This window comes from Miniopterus schreibersii, assembly GCF_964146895.1.
Source record: "Miniopterus schreibersii genome assembly, chromosome: 1".
Classification (NCBI taxonomy): Eukaryota; Metazoa; Chordata; class Mammalia; order Chiroptera; family Miniopteridae; genus Miniopterus; species Miniopterus schreibersii.
In genome coordinates this window covers 86,273,061-86,294,636 of record NC_138101.1, presented here as the reverse complement: position 1 = coordinate 86,294,636, position 21,576 = coordinate 86,273,061, and the positions used below count along the sequence as shown (strand labels likewise).

Genomic DNA, 21,576 nt, shown 5'->3' with positions numbered 1-21,576 from the left:
CAAAGAATTTTAATTTCATGTGATTCACTAGCACTTATATAGCTATTTCAGTAGCTACATTCAGATTGCTTTCAAAGCAATCTCTATAACCATACAGTAGTGTGAGGAACTAGCACCGTGCTTCATTCGTGTTTCGCCTAGACTTACATAGATACATTTGATAAATTTTAAGGCCATCTGAATTCATATTGCAGAATGTTTTTCAGCCACCACATACAATTCTTGCAAGTACCACTCCAATAAATGAGTCCCTGTGGAATTACAAATTAAACCACGAAAAGAGGCAAAAAAATGGGTGCTCATCACCCCTGGACAGCAACGTTTCATTGTGCACGAATCTATTGCTTGCATGCTCTCTGAGAGTTGTGACAAGTTGCCTTTCCTCTCACCTTACTGCTGCTGCCCCAGTCCCTCCTGCACTTAAATACTTACCTTTAAAGGCATTATCTTTAGTGGGTTTTGCCTCTTGACAACAGACAGGCTAACAGCATAAATTGTTTTTAATTCCCCAGTTATTAAAGGCTTTGTCTAGAAATTTTTCTTCCCTGGACACTCAGTGATTTGTGATTTCTCCAGTAATATCTTTTCAATAGCTCCTACATGATGACAAATCATTCCTTGTTTTGGTCTTTGATATTTTCTAGAGGTAGGTGTGGTTCCTGTGAGGGGATCTAACAATAATCTCATTTTTTTCTCTTTTTTTAGTCATATGGAAAAGGAGCTAGAAGGAAAAACAGATTTAAAGGATCCGATGGGAGCACGTCATCTGACACTACCTCAAATAGTTTTGTTCGTCAGGTAAGGGAGCTCTTAAATTCATGATTTGGAGAATTACATTTAAATGAATTTAGTTTTCTTTAAGGCTGGTTTTATATCACCATCCTTAAGATTTGTATAGTATGATTGTATTTACTTTTAGTTGAAGTGAAAACTGTGCTGTTTTTGTCACAATTAAAATGTTTAAATTTTAAGTGAGACACTACACTCTTTCCTGCAAGTTGGGGAAAGACAAATGTAAAATTCCTTACAAAAGGATCTCTCCTTAACAGAATGAGTGACTTCTTAGCAGAAAGGATTGCAAGTTTTGGAGGTTTTTTCCGGGACGGGGCAGGCAGTGGGCATCCATGTCACCACCTGTGAAGCTGGGATCTGGTATTTCTCTAGGTTGAGTTGTCTTCTGCTTCCCACTTGGCATTGGTATTGTAAAAGAGAAACTTGGTCTTGGTCTTGAAATGGTTGAGGCTACTAAGGTTAAGTAGAGCATGAGATATCGTTGTGACATGATTTAAACTTCCCTTGGAGTATAGCCTTTATTTCAGATAAACATGTGGTGTAGTCTTGCTTAGCAGTTTGGAACTGTCCCCTGAACAAGGAGTGCCAAGATTCTTAACTTATAAACACTCATATATATATATATGGTAACAGAAAGGACTTTAACTACCAGAGGAAGGACATAGGCAGCCAGGTCTCTGAGGGTAATAGGTTACGTGTGAAGGCTAAAGTCTCACCAAGTATAGGTGAGCGTGTCTCTTCATTTACCACTGCTCAGTGGAGAGAAAATTGAGGAGGGTTCTAAAAAGAACCTGCTTTCTGGACTGGAAGACCACCAGTTTCTGGTTGGTATGCTCATAAATAATCTCTTGTTAGTGACAGATGGCTCCCCAAACAGTGGTTGTCAACTGGAAAAGCTGTTCTGTTTCTTTTGGAAAGACAGCCACCTCCCCCTAGAGCAGGGGTGGGGAACGTCTGGCCCGCGGGCCTTCTGCGGCCCATGAAATCATTTGGTGTGGCCCTGCCAAGGCAACCACAGGTAGGATTCGAAATTCAATAAATCCAGGAGCTCTTTTCCTAACTAATCTTTAAGTTGATAATTTTGTATGGCCCATGAATGATGTTATAAATATGCAAATGCCCTTGGCAGAGGAAGGTTCCCCACCCCTGCAGTGCTTCCTGTGTCCCTTCCCCGTGCTTCTCCCCCATGTGGTTAGCAGCCATTGAGCTTACACTTGTTCCCCTGCTGTATCCGTGGGGCTTTTATGCTTGGCTGGTTGCTGCCTCCTTACGCTTTCAGACACAGACAGAGGATGACCCCCTCTTCGGCCACCAAGTTCCCACTTTGCAACAGCTGGTACACCAAAGGTATGTCTGAATGATTTACAGGCAGCAGGCAAAGTTCTGGTTCTGCTCCACGCCAGTTGGAAATTGTTTCAGTCTTTGAAAAAGAGTTGGTTAAGAAGAGTAGAGCTTGTTTTTGCTAGAAAACATTTAGAAAGAAAAAGGGAGTTGAAGCCAAGCGAGGCCCAGCCCTGGAGCGATGTTCCAATGGGGCTGGGAAGGGGGTCAGAGGAGCTGAAGGTGTGCGCGTTGGCCCCATATCATCGTCGGCAGAATCCGCACTGGGTCCTGAGAACGAGAGAAGGGCCTTGGGAGATGGTGACTTAGCTTAGGTGAGTCTGTTAAAGGAAAGTTACCTAAAATCTTTTCCATTTCAAGCATCCATATTTACTCTGCCCCTGGGGCAAAGAGATTGAACCTGGAGAGCTAGAATACACAACCCTGAGTCACCATCTCAGGACTGAACGTCAGAGGGACCTGAAGCAGAAACACATAAGCCTCTTAGGACGTGTAGTAGCTGCAGCAAAGCCACACAGAATGACAAGCAGCTTGTCAAAATTGCGTGGAAAGAGAAACTGGTATGTTTCAAGGGAGCAAGATATTGTAAATAGGAATTAGCAGTATAGAGCTCATTATTGCTCATTTTAGTTCTGTAAAAATGTCATTTGAAGGCAGTTGCCGTGCCCCATTTTCCAGTTGTCTCTTTGGCTATGAATTCCCCTTTCAAGGAGTAATTCGAAAGGCTGGAAGCGTCTGCCACACTGCGGATAAATGAGCTGGAATGTGTTTTCCTCATCACTTCCTTTTGACGCTGAGTTCTGGGTGATGTATGTGAGATTCTGTGCTTGAAACAATTATAACTGGTAAAGAGAGCTGTTAAGCTAATGTAAATTTAGATATATATTGCCAAAACATATGTGAGCAAGTAAGAAGACAAAACCAAACAAAAACAAAAAGAAAACACAAAAAACAATTATCCTAAAGGCCTGTCTCTTTGACTCTCAGTAGAATGGGGTGCTTGCCCTGGCATGAATTTGGGGTAATGGTGACACGGGCGTTGGGAACCCTAAGTGCCATCTTGCTTCTATCACAGAAGGAAAACCAGTGTCTCTGGCTGAGTTCAGCACTGTATTTTACTTTGGTCATTGAATCTCTGCTCTGCTAAAACGGCATTCATATTTTGCTACTGTTTCAAAATAGGCAAAAGCTACCACGACCTAGCTAAATATTTCATAGATTATGGTTTCATCAGAGTATTTGCAGAAATGCACCGTAGGGAATACCAAGAAGCATGTGGTAGATGAAAGAATTCGAAAGAAACCCTTTTCAGTGTTTTCTTTTTGTCATAAGTAGATGTTCTGTCAAACCAGTGATTTGTGTCAGTAAACAGGCTCACCTCCGAGATATTGCGGGTTTGGGCCCAGACCACTCCAGTAACGCAAGTTGTAATCTTTTTGCTGGTGGACGATTTTGCCTTTTATATGCAAGAAACACAACATCTGTGAGGTGCAGCAGAGTGAAACACAATGAAAAGAGGTGTGCCTGTACTATTTTCACCCCTGTTCCAAACCACCCGGCTAAGGACGACTCGTAGACAGATTCCCACCAGTGTTTTCAGGGTGAACGCATACAAAATTAGTCTTCTTTTAACTTTCTTTTGTATAAGAAGATGAGGTTGTCTTTAGCGTTGTAAATTTTCCCTTAGTCTCATGATTTAAAAACAAGCCAAAAGAAAAAACACACAAAACAAAAAAAGCTCAGCATCATTCCTTTACTTCTTTCATCAGAAGTTGCGTCACCGTCCAGCATACTCTGCCACTCTTATTGGCAATCAGAATTGGAAGAGTATTTATTTTTTCCTTCCTCCCACGCAAGTCAAAGAAACACACTCTTTTTTGAATCCTTAAAATCTTTTTTTTTTTTTTCACTTGGACACGAACTCAAGTCTGAATCCCCTGCAGCACTGTGCTGGTTGGTTTTGAAGTCCAATTGAGGCTGCTGTGGGCCATGAACTGTCTTCTGTTGTGAGTCTGGATAAAGTTAGGCACACAGTCAGCATCCAGGTTTACCTGAGGCCCTTTTATAAATGGTTTTTCAGCTTATTAGGACTTTGCTTTGTAAATAGACATTTTAACTTTAAGTTATTCAGGGGCAGAAAGTGTTAAGCATGACTTCTAGGCACCCTAGGTAGAAGATTATTGTTCAAATAAGTTATGTACTAAAAGCTATTTAATGCATAGGCTATGGCTTTGATGGAATTATTATTGAGATAACTAAGATATTGAGGTTGTCTTGGATCCTTATATGTAGACTCTGTACTCTGGCTCTGTGCTGTGAACAGATACATCAATAAGAGAACTTCATTTATCATCATAATAAACCTAGAAAAGCTACCATTCTTAAAATCCTTTGCATTTAATTCCTTGCATAAGTTTATGGTCTATTAAGATAATTAAGTTTTCATATAACTAAGCTCTTTCCTCCCACTTCATTAAAAAAGAAAGAAAAAGAAAGAAAAGAATTCCTGACGTCTGTTGTCTGAAAGTAGGTAAGGAGAGAAGGAGGGGAACTAGCAGTTTATTTTAGCACCAAAACCTAACCAAGTAAATTGATTTACTGGACGAAAAATTGGTGGACAGGAGAAACAAGGCCTGCCTGGCACTGAAGGTTAGAACATGCGTGCTGTTCTTTTGGAGACATTGTGCAAGAACTGCTAACTGTATAAATTCTTTGATGCTGCCAAGGTCAGGGAAAACTATGTACATCTGTAAATAAGTACTGGTAATCAAAGTTAAAGCAGCTTGTTGGGGGTGGAAAGGGGGTGTTTGCAACTGTTTAATAAGTCCAGTTGGATCTCTTGTCTCTTCTCTTTCTCTCTTTTTTTCCCTTTTCTTAAAGTTTCTTCATTTTCTTAAAGACATGTGTTCTTCCTGCCTGCATTTATGTACCTGGCAGTACTCCTAAGATGAACACCAAATGCTAACGACCAGTTTGCTTTATTTTGATAATTCCACAGCTTGGCAACTTTCATTCAGAGTCTGCTGTCATCTGAGGGCTACTCTATGCTCTGCCATATATGGCCAGGATGCACAAGCTGTTTCCCTGGATGGTTTTTATGGGTCACCCTGTTGTGCCACCGGTGTCTTTTGCATAGAAAGTTGAGCCTTAGGAATGAACAACTCTTTGGGGAATTTTCAAGTGCCATTTTTTTGGGGTATTCACAGGGATCTACTCTGCAACTGATCTGGATATTTTGCTCACCAACATATGTTGTGGTTGTAATGCAGTAATCCTGTAGCTTCTGAGGGCTTCCAGAATACAAATCGAGATGACAGAATGGAATGAACCAAATATTTAACAGAAGGTTGCATGACACTTTCAGAACATAGTATTCTAAACAAATTCCATCGTTTTCCAGTACCATGTTCTTGGTGCTGCTTTTTTGAACCTTTTATTAGTTCAATTTGGCTTTAAATACAAATGATTAATCACATAGACGCACAGTCTATTTTTTAGTTTTGTTTTGCAGAGACAGATTAAACTGCGATAATGATTACAGACTCCAGGCCTGCGTAGACCGATATGTTTAAGGTTGGATAAATCTTTCAGCCCTTAAATACTGGCTTGTTGCCTTGTAATGCTGTACCCGTCACAAACACAACTATAAATAATAATGTAGTAGATTTATTGCCGCAGTGATTTCCTATAAATGTCTTTCTGTCTTATTAGGCATTCACTTAGATTTTGTGAATGGTAGACTCTGTTCTGAGACCTCTTAAGAGCTCTTCTTAAATATATCAGTGTAAAAATATTGAGCTTTTCAGTACATAAATTCCTTGCTCTTTATATAGCATAAACCTATATAATACTAGGAATGTTTTTGTTTTAGGAGACATTTGGACTTTAAAAAGTGTTAAAAATTAGATTTTTGTGCTTCAACATGTTATTAACTTTACAATGTCTTTTTTAAGGTATATATATTTTTTGTGGGAGAACAGGGCCATGATTATATATGACATCTTCCTCATGGTCAGATTGTTTTCATGTATTTGAAACACATACCTTATAAACTAGGTTTGATTAGGGTCTCTAATTATTATAATCATTTTTGTGGATTGAGGCACTTTTTATCTTCGTATATGCTTTCTACTGATAGAAATATAACATTTTAAAACTCCAAATTATTCCTGCAGGTGTTTTTAGTTCCTTGGACTCTCAGATATATTTCAAATTATAGCATCCTTTCCATTTGTGCCCCATTTTCTCCCATTATTATTCATGCTTTGTTTGGACAATCCATGCAAAGTCTTAGAAGTTAAAGACTGAATTAGTGCTACTAGATTAATTGAAAGTTTACAAGTGACTGCACATGGAACAATCATATTACTAAGAAAATAGAGTTTCATTAAACACTGAATTTACAAAAAGTATGTTTCAGTTGAACCCTAAACTTTTAGGAGTGCTGCTGAAGATCAGTTACTTAGCTCAAGGTTAATTATTCGTGTGTCTCAGGTTTTCAGGGCATGGTACCCAAGTGGTAGTCCGGTTCAACCAAGGAATAGCTCTCAGTTCCCTATTCTGTCTTTTATAGCTGTAAATAATGCCAGCTTCTCTCCTTATTGATTTATTTAGTGGAGATTTTTAAGTCTGATGATTATCAGGGGCTAAAGAAGTCCTTTTTGGTATGTTGGCTTATGTCTCAAAAATATTTGCTGTGGTTCAGTTCAACAAGGAGGAATTCCCTGTGATCTCATCAGTATCCCACATTCGTGACCAAGCACGTGTGTTTATTACAAAGACCTGAGGTGGAGAAAAGCATCTGAGCCCCCATCCCCACCCCCGACCTTATCATGCTTCCTTTCCCCATCTGCTTATTTTAGAGTTGAAGGGTGAAGGAAGAAGAAACGAGCTGATCACAGGAGGAGGGGAGAAGCTCTGCGGAGTCTTCCATTGACTCATAATTGGGAAAATGTACTTAAAGCTCTTCAGGAAGCCTCTGTCCCCTGCCACCATCTCACCATCTGTGTCATCCCTCCAAACTGTCATCAAGTTTTAGAGAATTATCTTGGCTCAGGGCTGCACATCTCCCTTCATATTTCCTTGTGGCCTTAATATGTGTAGAAAAGTTCTAGCTTCTCTTGGTGACGGGACAGCCCAGGGGACAGCTTAATTATTTGGACTTCTGACAAGGACACTTCGCTTCAACTCAGCTTTCTCCTCTCCATCCCCTTGGGGAATCTAGGCGTTGTGACCACACCAGTTTTTCTATTTTGGAAAGTAGTGTTTTCTCTGGGCCCAGGGCCTTTGTTCCATGTAGATGTGACCTTGAAGTTTACTTTGTTTGGATGTTTACTCCCATAGAAAGATTTGTGGATTTCTCTCTGGTTTATGTGCTATGTCTAAGAATCGGAAAATGGCCAATTGTTTTATTTTTTTAAACAACCCCCACAGCCAAAAGAAAGAGGCAGACTTTTCATTTGAAAGAAAAATAACATAGTGTACTCGATTGCTAGAGTCATCATAGCAAAGTGCCTCAAACTGAGTGACTTGAACAACAGAAATCGATTGGCTCACAGTTCTGGAGACTAAAAGTCTGAAATCAAGGTGTTGGCAAGTGATCTGTTCTGAGGCTGTGAGGGAAGGATCTATTCCAGGGCTCTCTCCTTGGCTTGTAGTTGGCTATCTTCCTGTTCACATGGAGTTTTCTCTGCTATGTGTCTGTGTACAATTTTCTGTCATATGGGTTTAGGGCCCATACTAATGACTACATTTAATTTAATTACCTCTATAAAGACCCTGTCTTCAAATAGAATCAAATTCTGAAGTATTGGGAGTTAGGACTTCAACCTATGAATTTGAGGGGAGCACAACTCAGCCGATAACAGATGGTGACTCTGTTATAATTAGATTCATATATAATTTTTTTCTTGTATTGTAAATATTTAACATGAAGATAGACTTACACTAAAAAACATTGAACAAAAACGCTAGCATATAGCAAAAACACAGAAAAACATCTTTTGCCAGAATATTAAAGGGGTAAGAAGATGCACTTCCTCATGTGTCAATATGATTCACATAGAAATGGAATAACTTTATGTATTTATGTATTTTTGTAATCAATCTAATAAATTAAACTAATATCTTAATTATGAACGTGCTTTAATTTTCTGTATCATAAAAAATTTTACTTAGATTATTCAGTTTCTCCAAAGTATAAAATCTCCTCTTAAGGTCTTCATAACTTATACCTAAGGACATTGGCAGAGATTCATAAAATATTTAAAAGGCTTGGGGTTTTAAAGATTAAATTCATCAGTGTAACCCAGGATTTGGTTCTTACTTTAGCAGAATTTTTCTGATGAGTAGCATGCCTGTGAACTGCTGCATACCTACCGTAGATGGATTCTTTGCACTTCGCTTCATGGCAGCTGTGAACACAAATACACATTTTTGTGCATATATGTGTGTGTGTGTTTGTATTCTGTGACTTTCAGCTTTTCCTTTTACTCTTTTCCCTCTTATATTTAAAAGCAGCTATATTTTTAAAAAATAATTATAAGTCTAAATCAGTGTCTTCAATATGTATCGCGATTTAAACTACTATTTAAAAATAATTTTTATACTTGCATTTCTCACAGTGAATTATCTCTCTCAAGTTCTTGCAGTTATTAAGTTATTACTTTAAGCTTATAGACATTTAATGCCAAAAAGAATGAGGAATTAGGATTCTCAATTAATTTTTCTCTCTGACTGTTACAAGGAGAGCTGTAGCAAGGAGCAAAGCCACAGGATGTATCAGAATACCCTGCTCTGTATTAGCTACTTGTGTGTGTGGGGGGGAATCGAAGGACATATGTCATCTCTTGCTGATTTATTTGATGATGCTTCCTGGTGCAGCAAGGTGAGGATCAGACAGGAGAATGTTACTTACTCTTCCAAGGTGTTATTTCAGCTCACATTCCTATACTAAGCAGTGTGTGTTTAAGGAGTCCAGTAGAAATCCCTATTAATGACTGGACAGTTATATGTGCTGTTAACATCAGTGGGCTGGGCATGGGCATTTTGGAAACAGCTCCTGAGGAATTCTAACCCTTGCTCATGATTGAGCACCATTACCTGGAAGGGATCAAAGGATCAGACTGGGACTTAAAGAAACAATTAGAGAGGAAGCAGCTATGAAGGAAGTTGTAAACCAAGGCATGACTTATTGACATATGAACAACCATTTGTGAGGGACGAGGGAGTCCTAGCAGAGGAGCCAAAGAAAGTCCTGTGCGAGCCCTGAGGAAGTGATGCCCTATTCTTAACAGTTAGAATAGAAAGTATTTGAGCATTTATCTCAAGAATAATAGTAAATTAAAACTTTTAAATGAAATTAAGAACAATCAAAATTTTAAATAAAATTAAGAATAATTAAAAAATTGGAACTGGAATTACACATTGTGTTTCTGGGATGTATGGAGTCCTGTGTGTGGAATCGGTATATGGAGAGATGGTGGGGAGATGAGGTTGGAGGTGCAGACGGCACCAGATCACAGGGGCCTCTGAGGAGCTTTGATGCAGCATTCTGGAGCTAGGGCAGGTTTAAAAAAGAATGCACCAGTGGGCCAGCTAGTTGGAAAACCAATCATCTTCAAAGAACATATTTGAATAAACACGATAGTAATAGCTAACATTTATTGAATTCTGACAATGTGCCAGCCACTCTGATAAGCACTCTGTTTCATCTTGAACACAAATCACTGAGGCGGGTGCTATTAGGGTCCCCCGTTTAATAGATGTTGAATGGAAGCCTAGGTAGGTTAATTCATTTGCCAAAGTTTATACACATAGAAGTACATAGTATTTATTAGACCAAACTGGTATACTTGGGAATGTTTAGGTGTTCGTTGGGCAGTGAGAGACTTCAGACAACAGTGATGCTCAGAATCTGAGGCAGGTGGTGTGGTGGTTCTGGGTCACTAGGCCAAAGCCAATGACTGTGCCTGGGTTATAAAGCACATTCGGGTGACTGGTTCAGCCACCTTAGCTAGAACTCAGGCAAAAGCTGGGCAAAGTGCTGGGCCCCAAGAGCTGAGCTGGCTTCAGGCAGGGCTCCAGCACTATCAGGGAATCAGGAGGGTCAGGTATTGCATATATATAAAGAAAGATGTTCACAGTGAATGACTGGAAAGTTATACAGTTGTTAATCGTACCATTCTTTAAACTTACCTACAGATTTGAAATATTTTAATATAAATAGTTTGGGGCCGGAGGAAGTGGGAGGGGGTGGGAGTGAGCAGAAGCTAAGGGCAGATCTGTGAAAGAGATCAGGACCCCAGGGCAGGGTTAGAAAGGGCGCTTGGTGAATGCCTGCCCCACAGAGGACACAAAGGCATCTTTTCACACCCTCAGAGATTCCTTAGGTGGCCTTGCCCACCTGGCTCTTGGAGATGTTTCAGGGCCTGAAAGGCCTGATAGAACAATATTGGGAGGCAAAGTATGAGGTTTTCTACCAGCCACCTTACTAGAGACTTTTGCATTGGAAAAAAATATTTTAAGACTTTTTCTTAGCAGACAAAATAAAACCACATACCAACTCAATATAAGTAGGTTTCCCTCACAGATGTGGAGTTGCAGAAGGTTAGAGGGTTTATAGCCCCAAACAGCTGCTTATCTTAATGTCACAGTGTGACTTTTTCAGTAAATTCATGCAAACCCCTTTGAACTGGTGCTGCTGACTAACCACCATTTGCCCTTGAGTAAGGTAGTCATTAGTGGTCATATAAGTTGAAAATCAGCCCTCTCCCTCTGCCTCGGGCCATGTGTTTGAGGGAGAACAGTTGTTTGAGAAAATGGGATTATTTGGTTACCAAGAGACACCGCCCTTTACCCTCGCTGATTACCTCTTTTGGAAGAAGAATTGCTTAGTATGTGTTAGACAACCCTGCAAGCTAATGGGCTTTGGGGGATGTCTATAATAATCTCACAAAACAGGCCAAAACAATTTTACTAGCATTTTACAGTTTGTCTCTACTGCAGTTAATAGAGAAGACATCAGCATCCTGAAGATGTGACATAAAATATGAATGCAATAAACTGTACTTAAATGATTTTAAAAAAATGAGGTTGCATATAGCCTGATTTTCAAACACAGTTGTTTCAGGACCACACATCAGTGTTTAGTCTTTTTTATTCAAAGCAGAAAAGTACTCTGGATTCAGGATTTGAAGGTGTCTGTTCTGAAACAATTTCTCTGACCGTTTGTTTGTGTGTATATGAAAACTACCCTGGAAACAGGCCAAGTGCACATGTACTTTCTGACTTTGCTGGGCTTTGTTTGTACTAAGTTCTCTTGACTGATCCTCATTTATTCACTTATTCACCAACATGTGGAGTGCCTTTTCCAGGCACTGGGCCAGAGAGAAAATAAAATAACAGGGTTCTTTTCAGTTTTAAGATAAATAAGTCCTGAGGATGTAATGTACAACGCGGTGACTATGGTTAACAATATCGTGTTGTATATTTGGAAGTTGCCAAGAGAATAGAGCTTAGAAGTTCTCATCACAAAGAAAAAATCAGTAACTGCGTATGGTGATGAATGTTATTGTGATGATCACAGTGCATACCTGTAGCAAATCATTAGAATGTACACTTAAAACAAATACAATGCTGTATGTCAATTATATCTCAATTAAAAACAAGTTCCATAGATTGACATAGTAATGTATTAAATGTTTTCGTTCTTTAAAGCCCCTGTTAGGAGTTATGTAATAGAGGTGAGTGCAAAATGGGGTGAGTCCACAGGGAAGGGACTGATTGCGTGTACCCTGAGGAAATGGAGACACCACCACAAAGGAGAGAAATGTTCGAGGAGAACTTGGGAAGGGATGTGTCAGGCTGCGAACATCGCCCTGTGCCAAGGCAAGAAGAGAGACTGAAAATGTCATCTTCCCTGTGCTGTGGCTGGTGGCTGGGCAGGGGGGAGATGACGCCAAACGAGTGTCGGTGTGTAACACTGACATATGGAGGAGCAGCATCACTGTGCCTGTGTCCCCTGTGATACCTGGGTGTCATCTGGCTTTTCTCATCAGGACCTCTTCTTCCCCAGGTTCTGAATGAGCTGTTCAGGATCTACTCTAACAGACACCAAATAAGGGTTTCCTTATATAGCGCTCTCAGTGTGGAGCATTTTAAAGGACTGTATGTTTATTAACAAACGCCATATGCCTTTTTATTTCCTTTAGACGTTAGATTGACCCTAGATATTTCTATTTCTGTGCTTTGAAGAGTTGTAGGTTTGTGGGTCAAAAATGCTGCATTTTATTTTAGGTTTTAGATCAAAAATTATCTTTTGGGGAAGTTATCTTATTTAAAAATCAGGCTCTACATATAAATTCATCCTGTATATGTACATATATATGTATAAGTATATGCAATTTTCTTTGATGGATTACTTTCAAGATAACATGTAATCTAACAGTATTGTTAATGCCATAAGTATTTCTATGATAAATTGGCAATGACAGTTCTTAAAAATTAAGGCAGTTCAAATCTGAATTAATTCGTATTATAATTCTACTCCCTAGATCTATATTCTTTTAAAAATAAAATGTACAGAATTAGTGATAAGAGACATAATTGTATGATAAAAATACTCCCTTCTAAATAAAGTTTTCTGAGTTCAACTTCAATTCAGAGTACTTTACTCAATCACTTTGAGGCTTTTGATCAAATGCTTTTATTTTATAGGGTGGATATTTTGTATTACATAGTGTAGATTAACTTTTTTATTGGAACATTTACTTGTTGGATCACAGTGTTTTACTCTTTATTTATCACTTATATGTATGGAACCAACATTCCCACCTGTTCATATTACTGCTCCAGTTTCCCTGTGCTGATCTCAAAAAAAAAGAAAAGAGCCCTGCCAGTGTGGCTCAGTGGTTGAGCATTGATCCATGAACCAGGAGGTCACGGTTAGATTCCGGGTCAGGGCACATGCCCGGGTTTCGGGCTCAATCCCCTGTAAGGGGCATGCAGGAGGCAGGCAATCAATGACTCACTCTCACTGATGCTTCTATCTTTCTCTCTCTCTCCCTTTCCCTTTCTCTGAAATCAATAAAAAGCATATTTAAAAAAAAAAAGAAAAAGAAGGAAAGCATGGTATATCAGTTAGAATTCTGTTACAAGAGATTGCAGACATGACTCTGGATGGCTTCAGCAAAAAGGAAATCTGAGGGGCTCATTTATCTGTAAAGCCCACGTGTCAAAGACTGGAATGGCTCACGTGTCAGCAGGCAACTGGTTTCTTTCCATCTCTGGCCGTGACTCTCTCTCACGTTTGCTTCATTCTCAGCTCTAGGTGGTGGCAAGAAGGTTCCCAACAGCTTTAGGTCTGTATCCTTCCAACGCCACGTTGTATTGCATCCCATTGGCTCGGAATGAACGACGGCACAGCAATGACCTAATAGCTCGAGCCGGTGGCCTGCGATTCACTGATGAGCCGTCAGAGAAAAGTCACTTCTTCATAAGGCACATGGACAAAGGAAAAGAAATGTGGTGACTTTGTAGGGGAAATATCAGAGGACTGTTACCAGGGGAAGAGTGAACAGATGTTAGATGGTGGAAAAAGGAACTGAGGTCCACTTCAGAGGGTGAATGAAACCTGTTGACTTATGAGCTCTTAGATTCCTAGAAATGGCTTAGGAAAGCACCATCCCCCAGGCATGGGGAGAGAATACATCATTGGAACCCCTCAAGCCTTCCTCAAACCGTACCCTGTCCTTTCCTGTCTTGTAGCAAGTAGATTTCTAATGGCGATGAATGAGTCTGTGAAAACATGTCCCTGGGAATCAATGAATATATTCATTTATGTGTATAGGAATATGGGTTGGTGGCCATGCATGATGCCTCTATATCTTTTAAATGATCAATTTTAGTCTTTGGGATAAAACCACCCTAGGTTGCCAGTATAAGATTAGAATGTTTTAGTGTTGTGTGTGTGCATGCGTGTTCTATATATGTGTACATGTGTGTAAAAAAGGCCCCTATAGGGACAAGAAGACTAGCTCTATCTGATTGTCATGGTCTGAATAACGTTTGAGCAGGATTGGTGTGTTAGGGGCAAAACAGGGAGTTAACATTTGTTACAGAAACCAGTAACCTGTGTTCTTGACAATGATATCTTTTTTAGCTTGAATATAGTATTGTCAGGCTTTACCGGAATTCTAGACATCTTAGGGGAATTTAATGAGATGTTTGAGAACCTTAATAATTGGAGGAAATTAACACATTAAGGTTTAGATTTTATAAGTGGTAATGATAACTTTTGCTTGGAATGTTACCTCTGGGGAAAGGGAGATTCATTTGCTAAATTGTGGGCTGTTCCACACCGTGTTATATTCATTACTGTTGGTTTTGTCATTAAAATCACGCGTGGCACACATCCGGAGGAAATTGTTGTTCTTGTTTTCAGACTTTTGTAGTAATAATTTTCCATTATGCTTAACAACCCGGGGAAATTTTGCAAGTGGAATTGGGAAGGACATCCAGTTCTGCCTTCTGCAGGGCATTTGCTCTTCTTCTGGAGGATGTTTCCGTTTCCTATCCAGGGAATATAGGGGTTGTCCTTTGGAAAGGAGATTGTGACAAGTTAAGGATTTGGGGTTGTGTCAGAATCCCATCTCAAACTTGCATAGGGGGATTTATTGCCACCTGTAACTCTAAAAGGCTTGGCTATTCCCGGGGATGGCGAGATGCTGGCAGGACTGGGTCTCCCTGCACAGGTATTGGATTCTCTCTTACCACAGACAAGATTTTTCCTGTCTAGACAGGGATGTGACAATTAGAAGCTCCAGGCTCCCTTTTGTCAGCCTTGCTAACAAAGAATAAAAGACTGTTTCTCCGTCTTTACTCTTCCTAACTCCAGTTCAGACGACCACAGAGAAGGACTTTTACTTGACCCACTTAGGCCATGCAGCACCTTTTGGATGAGTCTCTGTGGACACGGATGGGGTTCTGTGATGGGCCCCCTTGGACTGAATATGGGCGCAGGGTAGGCCCATAACACGGCAGCACAGGGGAGATGCAGGTCAACCAAGGGAGGGGGCGAGGCTGCTCCTGGAATAAGTCAGAAAGGAATGCTGGGCAAGCCACGTAGCAGTGGGAAGAGCTGACTTCCGTCGTACGTGATGCTTATATGAGTGTCCCTTGGCCCCCTGCACAGTGTGCAGAGGAAAGCAGACATCTAATAGATACTGTGTGTTCTTTATATTCCCTGTGTCTTCCCCATGAAGTCCTGGATTGTCGCTTTAGGCACAGATCTAGATGAAGGGCAGAGCGAGGTGGGAGGTAAAAGATCTACTCTCCTGGGGAGAGTGTGAAGAGCTAGCCTTCCACCTGAGTAGTCGATTGAAAATGCTTTTCTGTTAACCTTGAATCTTCACTATTCCCCTTAGATTTCATTTACCTTGTGCTTTCTAGTTTTTCATGTGTTTTTTCATACATCATTTCTTTCTGATGATACAGTATCTTCTGAGAGTGTGGAAATAGAAGTTCAAAGAAATTAGGCCCAAGGCGCCCCCCCCCCCCCTCAGCTAGGGAATGGCAGAGACAGGATTTAACCCAGTGTTCCTTGCCCACTGTGCCACGCCAGGCTGTCTTTGTTACCAAGGTTTCATTTTAATACTAGTGTCATCAGCATTCATTGCTGAAAGCCTACACCTATTTTCCTTTACCTTCAATGTGTGTCTTACTTTACTCACAAGTGAAAGGCTGACGTGTCAGTAGTGGTCCTTTAGCAGTCACTATGAGCACACACTCCAGTCAGACTCCCTGATTCAAATCTGTGCTCCAGACTCTCTAGTTTGGGCAGTTTTTACTTACCCTTTGTGAGTTTCAGTTTATCTTCAAATAGGAAATATAATAAGGCCCATCTTACAAAGCTATTGTGAGAAATGAAAGAGGTGAAATAGATGAAGGAAATAATTCACAAAATACTATGGTTTATATCAGCATCATGCCTGGTACATGGTAAACTCTATAAATATTGTTCCAAATAGTGCTAATCAAACAGCTTATTTTAGGACAGTGTATATTGTAACACAATACCCACAGGTGAGAGATGTATTCTTCACTGAAAGATTCTGGGACATGCTAAGAAAGAAGTTCCTATGACTGTAGGCCATAGGAACTTGGAGTTTGGTTTAGACTTTTTGGGGTGAGATTAAGGTTTCTTATACTATTGAGTTTATTGTTTAATATTTTCTACCTTTGGAATTAGCATAATAAGTGAATCATTGCGGCTCTGAATATGGGAGACATGCTTGGATTTTCATGTTTTCTTAACATGAAAATCAAGGATATTGTATGCTTTTTTTGATATTAAGAAGTTTGTATCCGGTAGTAGGGCTGTATCTTGTTATATTTTTGTAGGTTTTAAAAATACTTGGCAATTCACTGAGACTTTTAAATGTTTGGAGTTTGCATTTCTATAAAAGTACCACAAATATCCTTGCAAATTGTTATGCTCGGGGGAAACTGGTGGTAGCAAGGGTAGTTTGCCAGCAGAAAGCTGAAGCTGGTCAGTTTCAAATGGTCTTTATTAAATGAGTATCTTATTAGTAAAAGTCTAGTAATAGATACTTCTGGAGAGTGAAAAAGAGACTCTATTCTATCATAGTTACCAAATAGAGTCTCTGTTCTATAATACAGTTGACCCTTGAACAATGTGGGTTTTGAACTGCAGGGGTCCACTTATATGTAGATTTAAAAAAAACAAATACAGTGAATGTAATTTTGTCTTCCTTATGATTTTCTTAACATTTTCTTTTTTTCTAGCTGACTTTATTGTAAGGATACAGCAAGAATACATATAACAAACAAAATGTGTGTTGACTTGATGTTATCGGTAAGGCTTCTGATCAACAGTAGGCTATTGGTATTAAGTTTTGGGGGAGTCAAAACTTATATGTGGATTTTCAACTGTGTGGGGGGGTTGGGGATCAACTGTGGTTACCTTTTAAATACTTTGACAAATTGCCTTATCTTTGTTTAATCTTGCCATTGTTAGAAGTAAAAACTTAGCACCTTCAAAGGTGGGAGTTTGAGATACTCATTTCTTTTTCTTTTTTTCTTTTTTTTTACCTGTGTATTATCAAAGATTTATTTCAATATGTTCCAGGTAGTTAATGCATGAATTAGTTTATGGTATAACATGAATTCAGTACATTTGTATATGCTTATAGCAAAGACTGTGTAGAAGAGCGTAGTTTTAGCATTTTGTGTTTTTTTTTAAATTTATCTTTATTGTTCAAAGTATCACAGGTGTCCCCTTTTTCCAAATTGTTTTGATTGGTTCAGGCACTACCGAGGAGTTTGTGTGCAGACATCTGTCTTTCCTAACATTCGTTCAAATTTAAATACAACTTAGATTTGTTGAATGTGACCTTTAAACTTCTCCCTTGACTAATACAAATGTTTGAAAAACAAATTCACTTTAAGCAGTTGAGATGTACCTTTCACTCTGGTTTCAGGACTTCAAAAATGAAAATATATATTTAGAAACACAAATCAAAATGAAGAGCACCACAGCATCAACGACATAACAATGACTTACAAATTAAATGTCAATATATAACATATAAATAAAGTGACCTTTAACCTATCCTATTGACAAAGCCATTTCATCTGGCTGATGAGACGTTACCTCACTATAGGGTTTTGTTTTTAAATCATTTAAAATAAACCTGTAGAATCTTGGGGTTTTCCATGTTTATTAATATTAAACACAATGTACTTATGTTGAAATTTGCACACTGTTGTTTGAAATACAAATTTAAAGTATCAGAGTGATTCCTGCTGTCATTTCCACATTGGTTCCAGTTTAGTACTGAGGGGTCTCCTTTGACTATAGGTCTCAGAGAAGTAGCAGAAACTTGAAAGCTCCGCTCTCTCAGACACAGTTGTCACCTTACTTCTACTGGTTTACTGTGTTGCACATTAAATAAACAAGATGGATGGAAGTCAGTGGGTCATGTTGGGTCAGAATAAAATGATTATGTATGAAGAACAGGTGAGAATTATTGAACTATTAAATCAACATTAGGAACAAAATGTTCTATGAGCAATGTTCATTTTGTTAAAGTTAACAGGTTCCTATTCACTAACTCTTCTGTAGTCACTTTCTCTACACACACAGACACACACACACATACTTACACTCACACATAAACACACTCACATATACACACACATGCATATATACACACAGCGACTGCAAGGGGACAGGAAGCTCTAGTCTGGCTTTTAAAATTCAAAACACCCTCCCACCCTAAATTATTGTAGTATCCGGTAGAAAAGAAGCACAGTGTATGTAGAAACCCAAGGGTGGGGAGGGAGGGTGAGTTCTTGCCGGTGTATTGCAGCAGACACTATCAGAGCGTTAAGACTGGATCGAATTCTGAATTCAGAATTTTGTGGATGAGAAAACCTTTCGCGTCTTCATCAGAGTCATGCCTAGTGTGCTGAGGAAAACTGTGCTCTCCAGTTCACAATCCTGTAGTGTTTACGGAACAACCATAGGAGTGCGTGGATTTTTGGCTTTGTAAAAATGGGAAGGAAAGCATCAGTTACTGGGGGTGGTATTGACAGCTGCTCCTTCCTTACCCAATATACAATATAAGACATTTCCTGGTGTGATCTCCAACCCCAGGAAGCTTGCAAAGTGAAAGGAGCTAAAATATGCACAGAATGTGTTTAGTAGAAGTGGGAATGTCTTACACAGGGAACTAGAGAAAGTGCCATAGGAGTTTCCTATTGGAAGGCTGTGTTCTCATTAGGGAACCTCAGGAGGCTAGTAGGAGAAATCAAATGTGAGCCTCCCACAGTGGGAAGGAAGAGCATTCTAGGAGTAGGGACCAGGCTAACAAAGATATGGAGGGTGGAAAAGCATGATTTCTGCAGGAGAATAGTGAGTAACATGTTGCTTGGTGTTCAGGGAACATTAAGAATTAGGGGCAGGCAAGTGCGGAAAGGTGGGTTGAAAGAAACAGTGGAAAGCTAGGGTGCCAAAGGAAGGCATTAGCGTTTACAGGGTCTGGAAGTCCATCTGCATTTGAGAGGCTGCTGCAGAGGGGACCCCTCCGAGCGGCCTGGGCACATTGCAGCTGAAGAGGTGAAGGGTGCGAGGGAGTTTGTTCATTGCAGCCTGGAGATTCTAGGGGCATAGAGAAGGTAAGGGGCACATGGGAGAAAATAAAGAGAGGGTGACTGGAGGTTTGCATTAGGAGTAAATAATTCCAGAACTTAATAGCGATGACAGTGAAAAGGGTGTAGGCGTGGTTGGGGGAGACACCCTACATTTTAGGTAGTGACTGAGGGAAACTTTTATTCACAGCGCAGTCTCACTGTGCCTGGGGTTTAGGTTATAAAGACATTTACTAAAGCCATTTAGTAAGGAGAAAATACAGAGGCAGAAGCACCCTTTAGAGTCCTACAAATGACAGGCAAGGTACACAGTATATATAGTATTGAATACATCCGGTGCACAGAAAGCAGCTGGCTTGTATTTAGGGGGCATATAGTACATATAGTATGTATTTTTAAGCTAACCTCCCATCTAACAAGGCACGATGACCATCCTGTGAGGACAGAGCTGTGGGAAGGACTGCAGGATATAGTTAGTACCTCATCTCAGGCTCAGGTCCCCCGGGGCACGTGCCACTGCTTCTCCCTCTCCTTTGATTAGTGGTTGTTATTGAGGACGTAGACTTGCATTTGGGTACTGTAGGAATGATGTCACTTTATTGTATTTGTTATGTTTTTAAGTAGTAAGTCTGTAGGGATGGGGACTTTGTAATGTCAGTGCACACGATCCTGTGCGTATGAGTGTGTGTGTGTGTGTGTGTGTGTGTGTGTGATCCTTGCTGCCATTGATCTTCAGACTGATTTTTAAATCATTTAAAATGGTACTGTAAGCCTTAACTGTCCCTATCGGTCTTTGTTAGAGCTTAAATAATGAAACTTCTCGGATTCTTTCTCCTTCAGGAAGCATTTATTAAATATCTGACTTGTGCATGTCTATTATCATTTAAGTACACGCCAGACACGGAAAATCATACAGAGATGAATCAGACAGGCCGTGTCCTCAAGGATCTGACTGACCAACAGAACCTCTTCCTTTTCAGTTCATTTTATTCTTAACTTGTTTCTTCAGGGTAGGATAAGGTCACCAAAAAAGATGTGTTCGGGGGAGGTTTTTCCCCCCTTTTCCTTGTTTTATTTAGTGTGGATGAAAGTAAGAATATTGGATGTGGGGGTGCATAGACCCTTCAGATGTGAGGGCTAGCAGAAATTCAGTGAAGTCTGAATCGGTGTTTCTGCATTTTCTGTTTTCTGCATTCAGTTCTGAGGCTGTGAGGACTGGCCTCGGGGTTGCTGTGGGGAGAGGGACTTAGAAGGAGCCACCGTTAGCAAGTCTGTTTGAAACTCTGACTTTGAGCCACAGGGAAATGGGCTGGATAGGCCTGGTGATGGAGCCCGAGGGAATCCTGTATCTCAACTGCCAGCCCTGCAGGGACAGGGTGGGGAATGACCAACATACAGAGCAGCAGATGCGTCTACAGCCAGCAGTGAGTCTACCTTTATAAAGAAAGAGAGACCTTCTGGCAGCTGTGTGTTCCAGCGGGGCCGTGAACACAAACAGAACATAATTTTCCCGGTAGCTGCAACCATTTTCATTGCAGTGTAAACTAAATCCTATGAAATAAATGTCAGTAACTGAAGTTTTTCTACATTCTCTTAGCAGAGTATCAGAAAGCATGATCGTATTTATGAGAGCTGGTGAGAAAAAGAGCTTATAAATAGGTAACCCTTGCTACCTTGTAAATCGTTGTAGAGTGTATTTGATCCCATAACCATTAATGAGGATCCTCTGTGCCCCTGGGTACAAAGGAGAATGATGGAATTAGCTCATGGACAGTGAGCTGAGTGTTCCCGCTGAACACACAGCTTTATCCCCACACTCCATCCCCAACATCATCTTCTTTCCCTTTAGTCTGTAACATACCTGGCCAGTGCTGTTGAATGAAACTTCGTTTTTTTGTGTGGTCAGATACATTTGTTGGAATCTAGTAATTCTGGATGTGCCATAATAAGGCCTGCATATTTACCTCTCCTCATTCTGGGGTTGGGGTGTGTGTGTGTGCGGATCTTTGGATCAAGAGAAACTCAAATCAGACTTTAAAGATAGAACTCAAGGATTCCTTCCAAGTATTCTAGTACAGCAGTTTGTGTTTTAGTTGGATTTAAATGTTTGTGTGATGCCTTATTGAGTACTAGCTGCTTTTTGCTTACCCATAACACACGTGCCTGTGTTTAAAATGCACTTTAACATGGAAGAATTACATCAAAACTCTTTTTGTTCAGACAAGTCACCCAAACTCCATTTCCCTCCCAGAAGTCTCACTTGTGGCTTTT

General features: G+C 40.1%; 1 protein-coding gene across 6 annotated transcripts in view; it reads left to right on the top strand.

The window, feature by feature from the left end:
• CACNB2 (calcium voltage-gated channel auxiliary subunit beta 2) overlaps positions 1–21,576 on the top strand; it is a 316,687-nt gene that overhangs the window by 7,780 nt on the left and 287,331 nt on the right. For all 6 annotated transcript variants that reach the window (XM_081143572.1, XM_081143574.1, XM_081143569.1 and 3 more), the window contains exon 2: positions 706–798. In XM_081143572.1, the coding sequence (XP_080999698.1) occupies positions 706–798 (93 nt within the window). The remainder of the gene's footprint in view (positions 1–705; positions 799–21,576) is intronic.